The 14,223-nt window shown below is 43.0% G+C and overlaps 1 protein-coding gene across 1 annotated transcript in view; it reads right to left on the minus strand.

The window, feature by feature from the left end:
• Positions 1-14,223, minus strand: part of RALGAPB (Ral GTPase activating protein non-catalytic subunit beta) — a gene marked incomplete at its 5' end in the record, with an annotated part of 60,982 nt that overhangs the window by 9,636 nt on the left and 37,123 nt on the right. The window contains 7 exons of the mRNA XM_082491356.1: positions 602-724; positions 3,906-4,071; positions 6,830-6,988; positions 7,940-8,149; positions 8,775-8,927; positions 10,558-10,664; positions 12,829-13,016. Coding sequence (XP_082347482.1) covers positions 602-724; positions 3,906-4,071; positions 6,830-6,988; positions 7,940-8,149; positions 8,775-8,927; positions 10,558-10,664; positions 12,829-13,016 — 1,106 coding nt within the window. The remainder of the gene's footprint in view (positions 1-601; positions 725-3,905; positions 4,072-6,829; positions 6,989-7,939; positions 8,150-8,774; positions 8,928-10,557; positions 10,665-12,828; positions 13,017-14,223) is intronic.

Here is a 14,223-nt window from a genome sequence, read left to right on the forward strand (position 1 = left end):
TGTCATCATATGTAAGGTTTTGAAACTAAAAAAGGTTGTAAGGTTTTTGAAACTTTGCAGTCAATATAGCATTCAAAAGCAGGAAGAGGATTCACAACAGTGAACAACTGCCAGTTATTCCAGAAACAGACTGCAATTAAAGCACTCCCTACGGATTTAGAAGTGTCCCAACCATTTCCTATGGAATACAGTCTCCTCCTTCCTATGGCTATCAGTTCCTCACAGCCCTTTTATTCCCAGGAACTTTTGCACACTGGTTTTAGTGTGCAAAAAAAAAAAAAAAAAAACAACAAAACCACCATCACCAGTTGACGGTGAACCATATGGTCGAACCTACGGCACCCAGGGTAACGGCGATACTGCTGTGCAAACCTTGACGTATATTGAGGTTTACGCTGAGAAAAAAGGGTGACAGAACAGATACCACCTTAGGAAGGAGTCGAAGCATTAAGCTGTTGTCATTTAAACATCAGTAGCTTTCTGACAAGGATCTTGCTAGACACACTACCATTTAGCTTATTTAGGTTCTGCTTTTGAAAAACCTCTCCAATAAAAAGTGTTGTTTTGGTTTTTGTAAACAGCGCGTACAAAGCGATCTTACTCAGGGACTCCACTGGGGACGGGACAACAAAAGCTATTTCTGTCAGGGCATCCGCATAATACAGCACCTTCTTCTGCCCATTGAAGATACTCGCCCCAATATCTTCCGAAATAATTAGCTCATCTGCAATGGACATAAAAGGAAAGTTTAGTCAAAAGGAAGCTCGACCTCTTTATACACTGCCTCAGGAGAAGACCTTCAAACACAATCACACAAATCTCATTTTAAAACAAGAAGAATTCACAGTCAAATCTCATGGCCAACAACCATTCTCAGAAACTTTTTTATTGTCTTGAAGGAAGTGGTGTTTTGGGTTGGGAAAGGATTTACTTTGAACGTATTTCCATTGTCCTGCATACCCTACTTCCCTTGGACTGAGTAGTCTAGTAGGCACGTCAGCCACAAGAATTCATCTTAGCAGCTATTTCTAACCATTCCCTCTCACAGACATCATTCAGTTAGTCATTAAATTTCCAAAGGATTCTAACATTTATCACTTTGGTGAGATACTATTCTAGAATTCAAGCCACCTTTTACAGACTCTCCTCTATGTCTTTTCTTCTGCCAAGGAGAGTTAGAAAAAGGCTCTCCTGAATCAAACCCAAGGCAAGAAAGCTCCTCGTTCTCAGCTCCCATTTATTCCCCCATCACAGCTGCCCAGTTCATCAGGCCCTCACACGAGAGAGAAAACTCTTTGGTGGAGCCGTGCTGTAAGTAAATTAACAACACACCCCTCCCCCCCTTTCCTTCCCCATACTGCCTTCAGAAAGGCTATAAAGGACTTTAAGCTGAATTATTTCTCTGATCCAGTTTACAGCACGGTTCCTGGGATAGCTGCCTCAGCAAAACCAATGGAGCCGTGAAATTCAGCACGCTGCCAGGGAGGTGGCCAGAAGCACGCAGGAATCATAGAATCATAGAATGTTTTGGGTTGGAAGGGACCTTGAAAGATCATCTAGTCCAACAACCCTCCCATGGAGCCTCTGAGTGATGCTTCACCATCAGGGCAATGTTCCTACACCTCCAGTCCACAGCTCTTGGGGAGCAACACCACAACCCAAACCCAACTGGTTATAAACTTCTTTCCCTGCACACCCCCAAAAGCAAAGAAAATCAAAGCACGTGCCTGTGAATTTATTTTAATCACATCTCACTGGGAGCTATTCTAGAACCATAGAATCACGTAGGTTGGAAAAGACCTTTAAGATCACAGAGTCCAGTCACAGAGTTAATCTAATACTACCAAGTCCACCACTAAACCACGTCCCTTAGCACTGGATCTACCCGTCTTTTAAACACCTCCAGGGATGGTCGCTCAACCCCTTCCCTAGATAGCCTGTTCCAATGCTTGACAACCCTTCCAGCAAAGAAATTTTTCCTAATATCCAATCTAAACCTCCCCTGGTAGAACTTGAGGCCATTTCCTCTTGTCCTAACACTTGTTACTTGGGAAAATAGAACACCCCCCACCTCTCTGCAACCTCCTTTCACATAGTTGTAGAGAGTGAGAAGGTCTCCCCTCAGCCTCCTTTTCTCCAGGCTACACACCCCCAGTTCCCTCAGCTGCTCCTCAGAAGACATGTGCTCCAGACCCCTCACCAGCTTCATTGCCCTTCTGTGGACACGCTCCAGCACCTCAATGTCCTCCTTGTGGTGAGGGGCCCAAACCAGAACACGGTACTCAAGACATGGCCTCACCAGTGCCGAGTACAGGGGGACGATGACTGTCCCAGTGCATCACTATGGCTGACACAGGCCAGGATGCTAGACTCCTGAATGGGCTTTTGATCAGAGCCATTCACAAAGAGAAAATACATTTAACAAAAGAAATAGTTTTAGTCACAGCAAAGACTGAAGGAGCAAACAAAGCAAGCAATCTTCACAAGTTGATCCAAGTCTACTTTAAATATACCATTTCAGTTCTTTAGACACTGCTTGCTAAAGGTACCACTCCACCCATGGATTTTTTCCAACAGCAGAACCAGGTTAGAAGTAGCCCTCCCTCCCATCCCGGAATGCTTTTTCTGTTCCTTCCTCCCCCAATTCGTTGAATTAATCCAACTATTTGGTGGTCTGTGATCCAATCCAAATGGTTGAAAAAAATCAAGTTAGAGAGCCCACATCAAAACAGGCTGCCTCACTAACTCAGGGCAGAGCCCGACTGACAAAGCCAACTGCAAAGGAAAGGGAGCGGGCTCTGCCTCCGAGTAAAGCCCAGTCTGACCCTGTCCTCAAAGGAAAATTAAACCAAGACCTGGACATTTTGTAACCTCTCCTGACTTGTTCAGAAAAAGCCATGAATCTGTTCTCTCAGCCTCTCCCCAGCATTTCAAGCTTTCCATCATTTGTAGTTCTATTCTACAACTGAATAGAGAAGCCTTCAGTTGGCCGCAGTTACAGGTGAAGAGCACTCCCAAGGCACAGTGAAAGGAAAGCAGAGCAAGAGCGATGCTTAAGCAACTGCGGCAGTAATGGTGTCGCACCTGAAGCAAATGCCAGGTCAAAGGCTTTGAACAAGCTGGACCAGCCCGTTCAATGCCTTCGTGTGGTCCACAGCAGAAGGCTGAGGCTCTGAAGATCACCGAGACGAGGTCTGGCCCTTGGAGCAGTGACCATGAACCACACTGACACCAACCACGACACTATCAGAATTCCAGGTAAGCCGATTAAGTTGCTCAAGGCAGAAACTAACCCGACCTCTAGTTCGCTAGCCCGGGATAGCAATTCACTACCCTGAGGATCATTTTGGTTGACAGAATGGGGAGAGGGTGGTATATGACAAGCCCAGAGGAGGAGTTGCTCGAGTGGAAAAAAGCAGAGTAAATTAAGCAGGACAGAAGAGCTGTGTGTGGGCTCCAGCCACCGTGACCTACAAACAGCAGCTTGTTTTCATTACTTCCTACCAAGCACACTTACAAGGCTAACTTGTTAGTGAACATCTCACTTTAATCTTCTTACAGAACACTAAAAATCGCACTGTTTGCCAACATGCAGCACAATCTGTATCCAATTTCACCCGAACACTGGTTTTGGATAATATATTAAAGACTTAATGAGTCTGCTAAAAATATAGCAGAGAGATATTTCTTGCTGAGGCTACTTCCTTCCAACAGCACACAGACATTAGTTTTGCTCACTTTGGCTTGAAGCTTAATCTAATATTTACAAATTCCTTCCTAGTAAACATCAGCATTTATCCGAAAAAATATGCAAGTGCTCAGATAGGTATCCAGGAGCAAGAATTTTAAAAGAATTGTCTCCTAAAGCAGACTGATTTAACATTACACCATTTGCTATGTCTTACCTTGTTCAGGTCCCTCGTCATCACTGCAGCTATTGATTGACCAGCTTGTAGAGACATGGCCCGTCCACCCCGGGTGCTTCCCCACATCAACGGACCAGCCAAGAGACAGCAAGAACTCCAGAAAGTGTGGCTGAACAATTCTGGAAGACTCCACGTTCTTCAGGATCTGAAACAACCAGCAGCACCATGTAGGTACAGCAGACCCCAGGAAGCAGCTCCATTCCTCCCCATTGCTTTAATTAAACCCAACAGGGTTCGGCAAGCCCGGAACCCCAGACTTTCTACATGGACACTACTCCCTGCTGCCCAGCATCCTCCCATCCTGCTTGGCGATGGCCTATTCCATCAACTTGTCTTTCTGCCATCGTTGCCAAAGCCTGTAAAATAGTTAATCAAACTGCTGGAAATGGCAATTTTGAGATTTATCCACTCATCAGGGATAAACCCCGGAACTGTTCAGCACAGAATCTGCATTAGCATCAAATGCAACATGGGAATTTTCTAGATAATTTTCACTACTGAACTCAGATGAGATTTTAGGAGAAAGGTATTTTATCACTACTCACCTGTACATGACACACGATTTCAAGGGCAGGGCGCACCATGCATTAAATTATGAAACAGATTTTGCAAAGCAATTTTCAGCAGGATTGAGCATGCTCTTTAATCAAATATCACACTGTACTGTTCACTTTAAACTTTAATCCTCCTTTTATAAAGGCCTGGGATGTTTCCACATCCACAGGGAATTTTTATCCCATTGTGACCAAGTGAAAGTTGAGACCTTCACCAAACGGCACACAGGGAGACAGGGATGATTTGTGATTTGGTCTACCAGAGCCCTTGGGATTTGTGGAACAGACAACACTGTGCAATGTGTCCATCTGTCCTTTCTGGGCCACGTGAGAATTTGTTTTGTGGCAGGAGCATCTTTGATTTTGGTTTGTACGGGGGCAGCACAAAGGAAGGGACAGTGCTGGAAGGAAAGCTTCCAGACAGGAGGCTCCTCGTAGCCACACTGGCCCGGCACCCCATCTTCATGCCTCGTACAATACTCAGCAGTGACTCACACATTGCATTGAAATATCACTATTATTCTCACTACTGAGCACACTGAAGTCATAGCTGTGCTTCAGACTGAATTGAGATAAGTACAGTTTAGAAGACAATTTCAGAAAATAGGCAAGCTCAGGCTTTATACATCTATATGGTTTTATGTCTAAGCCCATTCAAAAAAAGAATTTGCAGTAAAGCAAGGAGAAGGGGGTATCTTCAAAGGACACTTAACGATGTGAAGTACAATGATGTAAATAAAAAGTGTGTGGGCGGTTTCATTACGCTGTAGAAATAAATGCCATGCAACTCTTCACTGTAAAAGCCTACCACCCCAGGAAAATATTTGGGCCTAATGCAATAACCAGCAGGCTAGATGCCACTGTTCCAGGCTCTGCAGCATCGGACAAAACAGAGCTGACGCCCCTCCTTGTGAAAGGACAGCGGGTCACCTCTCGGAACAGAATGAGGTCCTGAGCTGAAGTGGCATGAACTCACGCACACAGAGATGGCTGCGTAGGACCAGGCAGCCAGCCCTGCTCCAAGCCCAAGCAGAAACTGTGTTACAACTTGGCTCTGATCTCCTCCTCGATTGTTAATATTGAAAAAGAAACAGGGCAGAAATAAGTCACAGGTCTTCTCAAAGACGGCAGCAGTATCTCACTCAGCTCAGGCCCACAGAGGCAGGTATGTTACTAACTGGACTGCCGCTGCCGCTTTGCACAACCTGAAAGGCTTCGGAATCACTGCAAGATGTGTGGGAATTGTGAAACGGGAGTTATGCTGTGTCTAAATATGTCCAGAATCTCCCAAATACCAGATTTTCTTAAACCTACATGGCAAACCCCATACTAACTGGGTTTCCAAAGGCTGGCAAGTTCTGCAGGACTAAGTAATCTCATATGTCTAGATCTATAAGAGCATATAAGCGTCAGATGGGAAAAAAGCTTTCTGCTAGCTCAGCAGGAGCACATTTCAGCTGGAAGGCAAACCTCACATATCTTGTTTCATAGCTGACTTTGGAGATGGAAGGACTGGGTACTGTCTACTCTGAACCTCAGCTTAAAAACTCACAGAATCCTGGTTTCAAGGATTCCACGCTGTAGTAGGAGGTGCTACAGTGTTTTGTCAACTGTGCATCCACAGTAACACGAGGCAATGGCACAATAATTTATGACAGAAGCTACGCTTCTATTCTTTTCAATGACAATTATGAATGGAACGAGGAGAAGGTACTATAGAAATAGCCTTTCCTAATGAGCCCATAAGCCATCTTAGCGAGTTTCTAGGTCACAGTCTAAAGAAGTCACGATTTAGATTTGCATGAATTAACCTGATTAACCTAATCGCATTTGAACGTAAATAGTGTAATGTAAAGACTTACAAGGCAATAATACTTTCTTACTTGCAGAAAGTTTTTCATTCCTTTAACATGTGTTTAACATTAGAATCGAACCAAACTACCTGGACATTGGACATTGCACATTGCTGGAACAAACTGCAACCTTCCCTGCCAGCTGAGCCAAGAAATATGAAATGCATTTCTGGTATGAATCTTTGAACTCTACAAATGAGGACAATAAGGACAGAACAGATAACAAAACTACTATTAATGATTTAATAGATATTTTATATATATAAAAATATATTTAAGTTGTTACAACAATCCTAAATGTGGGTAAAGAACTTCAACCTACAGATGAAAAGAGTACGGAGGGACTTGTTACAGTTCACACTGTAAATAAACGCAGAGCCCAGAAGCCCCGAGTCTGATGCTCCACTTTAGTCATTTGCAGTGATGCTTTCTTCGCTTGAGGACTACCCAAAACCAAGACAATATAGACTAGTTGGCACTCTACACTTTCACTTACCTCCTGGCTTGTTTTCTGGCCTGCCTTCATGTAGAAAATGAAAACAGTATCAAAAGGACGACACGGTAGTAAATCCAAGTAGCCAAGGTCATCAAAAAACCCAGGAAGAGCAGAGTCAAGTGCAATCAGGTGAGGAGGTAGACGACTGTTAGCAGGTTCCTGTCCAATAGAGAAAGTTCAACAGCTTTAAAAAAGCATCTTTCCTAACTCAAAAGGTCTTTATGGCTTCAATAATAATCCATTAAAATATAAAGAGACAATTTCCCTTTTCTCCTAAGAGCAAAATCATACACAAACTACTATGCAATATAATCATGTTACTGTAAGTGAGTAACAGCAAGCATAACAGTTTGACAGTTTGTTGCATTCTACTCTCCTAATAAATAAAAATGGTATTTTGCCAGCAATACGGACATAGCATTTTGGTCAAAAAGAGTGCTAGCTACCACAATAAAGGCAGCAGATACTTTCAAAACACCACAACTGTAGACACGTGTATTTTCATGTTTATTAACTTACACATCAATAATATGTAAAATACTAAGCACTTTTAGACATAATTCTTGCAAAAGCTCCGTTGTCTACTTTTGTTGATGGTTTTCTAGAAGGAAATGCAACAAATAAAAGGAAGGATCCACAGGTAAGAGGCAGAACTCCAAATTAAGAATATGGCTCATCTCTATAAGCTGTTGTTATTTTAACTTTAAGAAGAGCCCTACAACCTATAGGTACTGCCAAGTCTTTATATATTATTAAACCACTTCAGCACAATCATCTCTGGAGAACTTTCAAGGCAATCATATTTCAGACACTCTTAAAGTACCACCCCCAAAACCTAATTCACGCTGAGGGCACTCAACCGTGATAGTTTATGTACCCACTGCAAAAATAAAGCTCCAGCCACCTATTCCGAGCATGGTCAACTTGAGGCACGGCCTTTCACAACCCTGCTCTCAATCACAGAGGACTGGAATCCATTACTTTGATTCTAACAGTAGTTAGAATTACAAAGAAGATTTTCCACTAACAAAACTTAGTTTTCTTCTTTTGCCAAGCCAGGCCGTACAGGCACTGAGGGCATGTGCACAACACTAAGAAGTGTCAGGTCACCTTCAATGCCTCTAGTGAGAGAAACCCAAAGTGAGAGAGGAAGAGGCGTGCTGTCTGGAACTCCTGTGCCGGTGGTGGAGGCTTACACTCCGTGATCGGATCGGGAAAGCTCTTCTTCCGCCACTCCTCTTCGCTTTTCTGATCTATGGAAGTCTCAAAAATTATCTGCTGGGCCATGCCATTCCTCAGCTTCTCGTGTCGCTCTTCAAGCTGAAAAACATTGTGCGAAATGCTGATTCCACCAAGATCCACTAGGAGAACAGCTCCATCATTTAGGAAAGCTGTAAGGCACAGGTACAGCAGCAGCTGCAGCTCTACTCCCAGGATGTTTACTAAAGCACTATCAACAACAGCTTGAATGTTACACAGTGAACATCTAAACACCCTGTTTGCATGGGAGAGCTCCTGCAGATTTACGTATCCAGTATCAGCTACAGCTTCTCCCTTTTAAGTGAGCAGAAACTAAACCGCATTTGGGACTGTGAAATTTTAAAATATCGTTGAGACACGCAACCCCCTCCCCCAGACAGTCTCAAAAAAGCCCCTTCCATTTCCCGAGAGGCAACAAAACGCAAGTCATTGCTTCCTAGCAATACCAGGGTATTAGAAGCTGTAATAAAACATGTTGAGCAGTGCCTCCCAAAAACCACATCCGAGGCATTGTTATCTTCCTGGACAAGTGCAAAGATTTCATTAGTTTGCAGAGGTTATTATTGCATTAATATGAAATTACTCAAGCTAAAGACTAACTATTTACAGTAAGACATCAGTGTATGATTCATGAACAGACATAAAAACAAGAACAAAATTAAGTCAGAGACTAAGAGTTACTCACTTCCTCATTCACAATTTCATGTAAATCAGGAATGCTCAAGTCAGCTTTCACAAATGGGATCTTGTCCACTTCTTCAGGAAAAGGGCGGTGCTTCACACTGTATTTCAATCCAACATCATTTTTAGGAACCGGTCGAGGTTCTGGTACAAAAGTCTGACAAAAAAGGGGGATAGTTTATACATTCAAGGCATTGTACCACTAAGCAATACTTCATTATAATAGATGGAAAACGTTGCCTCCCCCTCACCGCCAGAAGTACACTAATCCATTAGTGAGAGGTATCATTAAGAAACATTCAGTAAGTACTTTAAACTAATAGAATTGTATTAAAAACGTGGCTGTAAATTTTAAAAGAGACACAGTTCTGCCCATTTTGGTGGCTGCACTCCTGGAACCTATGAACCCCTCTTACCATCTGACCTCTAAGCAGTTGCAAATCCCAATAAAAATGGCAAGCTTCCACAGCAACATCTTATTTTCAGCCCATTCTAACTGCATTAAGCAAAAGCTACCGACAGTTTGAGAAGCCCGCATTTTAACCCTGCCGACTACAGCGATCATAAGCCAAGCTGAGAAGTCCTGGAAGAGAAGAGCAGCAACGCTGTGGGTCAGGAGTGAGCTGCGCTGCCAGAACAGCGGAAGGGCTTGCATAGTGTATCATAGTGCAACTTTGACATTATTACTACATTACGTTCTAAACTGTATGTAATTCAAAACTTGAAGTTACCAATGAAAGAAACAAAAGATCTAGGTACAGGTTTGCAGGTGCATAAGGTCCAAGCAAGCAAGACCTTTAAGTACATCTCGAGTGCTGCTTTAGCAATTTCTTCACTACCAATTATGCTTCAAAAGGGCAAAACCGTTAACATTAAAGTTATAGAATGCCTTTAAGTCATAAAAGCTCTCTTAAAACTGGTAAGGAGGTCAGCAGCCAGGACACGACTTCTCCTTCAGTGTGGGAGGCAGCACGCTCGGACTGATGCTGTTGAGCGACACGGCTCGGCTTCAGCGCCAGCCCAGCTCCCACGGCGCCACGCCAGGGCCCTCTCGAAGGCTGCTTGGCAGAGACCAGATCCATCCCAACTGAACACAACAGCTGAGACTGACAGGCCCTCATTTCAGCTACATTATTATTCCCTTGATTTTACTGAGGGGCATGTGAAGGGGTCGAAGATTTGGAGAAGTTCAGACAGAAATTTTGGTAACAGGAGGACATGCTCCACTAGACAGCTGCAATAAGAGATTTTACTGTAAAATAAGACCGGGGTGTTTCTCCCACACTATTTCTTTCCAGAGCCATTCCAGAGTTCATCTAGGTAATTTTATTTTCAGTGCAGGTTTACAGCCATCTTTGCAACACTGGGTTTTGTAGCCTGAATAGCTGCTCTCTCTGCAGCATCTCTTTCTACACCTCCAGACTTTGCTCCCTCTGCTGCAGGGGCTTTGCCTGATATCCACCGCTCACGCCTACACACTAAATACACTGTCCATCACCCCATCACCTCAGAAGATGCTTTCAGAAAAAACCAAAACAAAACCAAAACCGGAGAATGCCCCCTCCCCTTAAACAAGTCTAGAAGGCAACATCACTTTCACAGCCTGTATTTAATATTAATCACAAATCGTAAAGAGTCACCAGAGATGTGTCACATTACCTACAGCTAAAGGCCCCGTGGCTCAGCCTTAATGCATAATCACCAGCTCTGTGGGGCTGTCTCACATTAGTGGAATTTCTGCTGAACATCTCTAAGTTAAAGATTTCTTTATGGGCTTTGATAGAGACCTTTTGATTTGCTTTAGCTCCTCTTGGTAAAAGACAGAGTTGCTGGGCCCATGCAAATCTTCCAGATGTCCCACGGATCAAAACCGTGACAGAGGGGAAAGAGTCATCTGCAAAGCACATGGGTTAAGAGAACAACACATCATCATAAATTGCAAACAGTTCACTGTGCAATAATTTAACCAGAGAGAAATGCAGGCATCATGACAAAGGTTTTGTTTTCAAGGTTAACTCCTCCTGGACCCTGAAGAAAATTCCTGGTGAGGAGCAAGCAATCCTCCTCCTCTCTGCAGCAGGGAGGTACTACTCTACTTTGTGGTCTGTTCAGGAGTTACCAGCTCAGTTTCATCATTAAAAGTAACTTTCATCCAAATTCATGCAGATTGTTTCTCTCCAAATTATCTCCAGGAAATGAATAAAGATTGTCCAACCACTGCCTGTTCAGGTAAGACAAATGACCATATGGTGAGAAAGCTTCCATGATACTCCCATGACCTTCTGTAACGGTCCCACACAAATACACCGATAAGAACAGTGGAAGGACAAGAGATAACGGTCAAACTAAGACAGAGGAAGATTCTCACTTCACATCGTGGAAACTTTCACCACAAGGAATAGGGACACACAGAAGCTGTCCTCACAGGTTTTCAAGACCTACTTGGGCAATGTCAGGTTGCACTGTCCTGGTCTGAATTCAGTCCTGACCTTGTCTAGAGCAGGAGGTTAGACTGCAGATTCCTGAGGTGCCTTTCAACTTGCACAATGATGGTTTTAACATTGCAGGGATTTCGGTCTTCCTTTGAGACTTAAAAGGCCACTGGTATTACCCACCTTAGAAGAAGGATCATCATATCTCTACAGCTTTTCTTTTAAAAGTTATTTGCGTTTGTCTTCTGTGCACATAAACCACAAATTGACACCTTCAGTTAACTAGCAGATATCTATGCCTTCCTCAGTGTTCCATGGGAAGCACAGGGTGCAGTACAGCTACATAAACAATAAACACACATATAGACAAACCAAATCACCTCTCCACAATCATCCACTTCAGTGATCTCCCTCAAAAGCGATCTGACATACTTGTGCATTACTGCAATTAATCTTGTAATTCAAAAGGGATTCGCAAGCAAGTTATGCACAGCAAGAAAATATAATCTAATCTGAGATTCTAAAAGCTTTACAGGATTCCTCAGTAATGCATTTAGCAGCAGCAGAGCAAGGATGAGAATTGCTCAGCCGTTCCAGCAAGCTCCAGTATATTCTAGCCAGGAACACACTCGCTCCAACGCAGACTGTGGGTGGACCTGCAGCAACGGCTCCCGCATCAGCACTTTCTACAACATCTATTTAGCAACTCTCAGTGAGGTTGGAGCGCTCTGGACCACAACTCAAAATAACAACTTCTTAGCCAGTTCATGAAGTTCTGTGCAATCTCTGTTTTCAAAACTTGTATCTAGACTCCATCCTGTCCATAGACAAGGAAAAGGTACCTGTGGCAGAGCAGCAGTTCTAATAGACATTAGCCTTATATGCTACCTCAGTTTAAGAGTTTTAATCTATTCTGTTAGGTCATGCCATGATTAATGAAGACTTACAGGGGGAAATCAGTTATTCGGTTCAAAGCATCATGTAATTTAATACCAGATTATTTTTTTTAAAATATAAATTCTTGTTGGTCAAAGCATAATGGTTGAAACGTTAGATTCAGCTGTGAAAGTCAATACCCTGTGAAAGATCTCCTTCACAGCAGGTGTCACTGACAGAACACGGTACATGGGAAAGTTATAACAGCTCCTAAGCAACTAAAACCATTAGAGCTGAAAGCACCCACAGAAACACTTAGTAACACAAGACCTAAAGCAAGCAAAAGCCACTGTGCAAGCATAAAGATGTCACATCAACCACTTGCTGAGCACTTATCCCTATCAAGATGTTTTCATTCTTTTATGAACAAGGATGTTTTCAAAATGTAACACTATTGCTTTTGTCCAGCAGCAACAATTTAGACAGCAGTCAGTTGCAAGCATCTGATCTAACTGGGTGGAAAACACAGACAACCGCATGAACAACTTGGATGGGCTTGTACATATTTAACAATCAGTGGCACTAAAGTTATTCCCACCACTTCATCCCAGAACAGGCTGCTCAACCGCACACCCACAGAAGAGGTAAGCCCCTGAAAGGAGAGAGACACTTGACAAAGCACCTTTGTTTTGCAGCACGATACAGAGAGTTTTAACCAGAGAAAGAAGGAAATGGGAAGTATGAACTTACTCTGTTCATTCCCTAGAGGCTGCTCCAACATCGCCAGGATGACACTGTTATCCAAAACAAAGTAACGAAAGCTATGCTTGTTTATGGTAGGTAGACGAGAATATTTAATTAATGTGGTTTCATTCACCAGGCTGCAAGGAGAAGCAGGGCCACTGGGAGAAGGAAATGCTCCAAGTAACTGCATAATACTGTAAGAAAGAAAGAAGTTAAGAGTTATGACAGGTTATGAAGATGAACTGTTCCACCCAAGCACAGACCTTCACTTATATTCTTCATTTGTGTCTTGACACAGCAGTTACCCTATCAAGGCAATTCCACCCTCTCCCATCAGCTTGTTTTAAAAAAGAAACAGTAACTTCTGAAAAACATATAGAAAAAAAACTACAAAGAAGGGTACTCTGCCTACAGAATGAGTTTCCTTATAACCTAGGATATTAAGATATGCTTCAAAGCACAAAAATCTGTACCCTTCCACAGCTCTTTTAATGTCCATTCTTATAAGAAGATTATGGATGACTGGAGATAATCATACTTTATCCCACTCTTAGATCAACAAGCAAGGCAGACATGCTAGATCCCTAGTTACAATTGTCTTTGCTTTCTTCAAGTACAGATTACATTAAGTTAAAACCGTTTAAGAACAACCAGGATCCCACAAGCATGACCACCATAGAAGGTAACCTTCCCTGGAAGAAAGCCTCCAGGTGTGGTCCAACAGTGCCTACCTCCTTGGAAGGCTCCTAGAAGTACCGATTTAAATCATCTGAAGTTGTACAGGATCTACCTAATACTATTAGAAATTGAAAATTTCTACAGCAGTGAGAGTTGTCCAGTGTCAGACTGAAGATCATATGATCTAACTCGGGACTTCACTCTTACCACCACCACCCAGACCAAAAGTAAGTTTACTGAAGTCCTCCCTGCACGCTTTTCCACTTTGAGAACAGACAATTTCATCTAGCTAAATAAAAGGAGGCCCCTTCAGGCAACAATAAAGGTCTGTTCACAAGTTCCAGTGAGTAGTTGTTTTTACCCTGGAAATTAGAATTAGTTTTATTAACAGTAAAGTTTATAACAACTTTATTGCAAAGCAGAGCAAAAATGAAAGCAGCAATTGCCTTCTGCAAAACATATTTTTCCTACCCATCCTCAGTCTGTCCTGTCTACCATCACGCTGTTCATCCAGTAAAACAGTGCTTTTCAACTTTGCAGCAAATCTCAATTTTCCTCTCTGTGCTCCCCCTCCCCAACCCACACATTATCTGTTACTGCATTTCCAGCAGAACCCCCCAAATGTATTCAGCAAGCCCAACGCTGTGGGCAGAACGACATCCCGTCCTGCACCAGCTTACGTCTGCCACATGGGCCATTCCCTGCTGCGTTACTCATGAGACG

This window comes from Vanellus vanellus (genome assembly GCF_965231255.1).
Source record: "Vanellus vanellus genome assembly, chromosome: 15".
NCBI classification, from domain to species: domain Eukaryota; kingdom Metazoa; phylum Chordata; class Aves; order Charadriiformes; family Charadriidae; genus Vanellus; species Vanellus vanellus.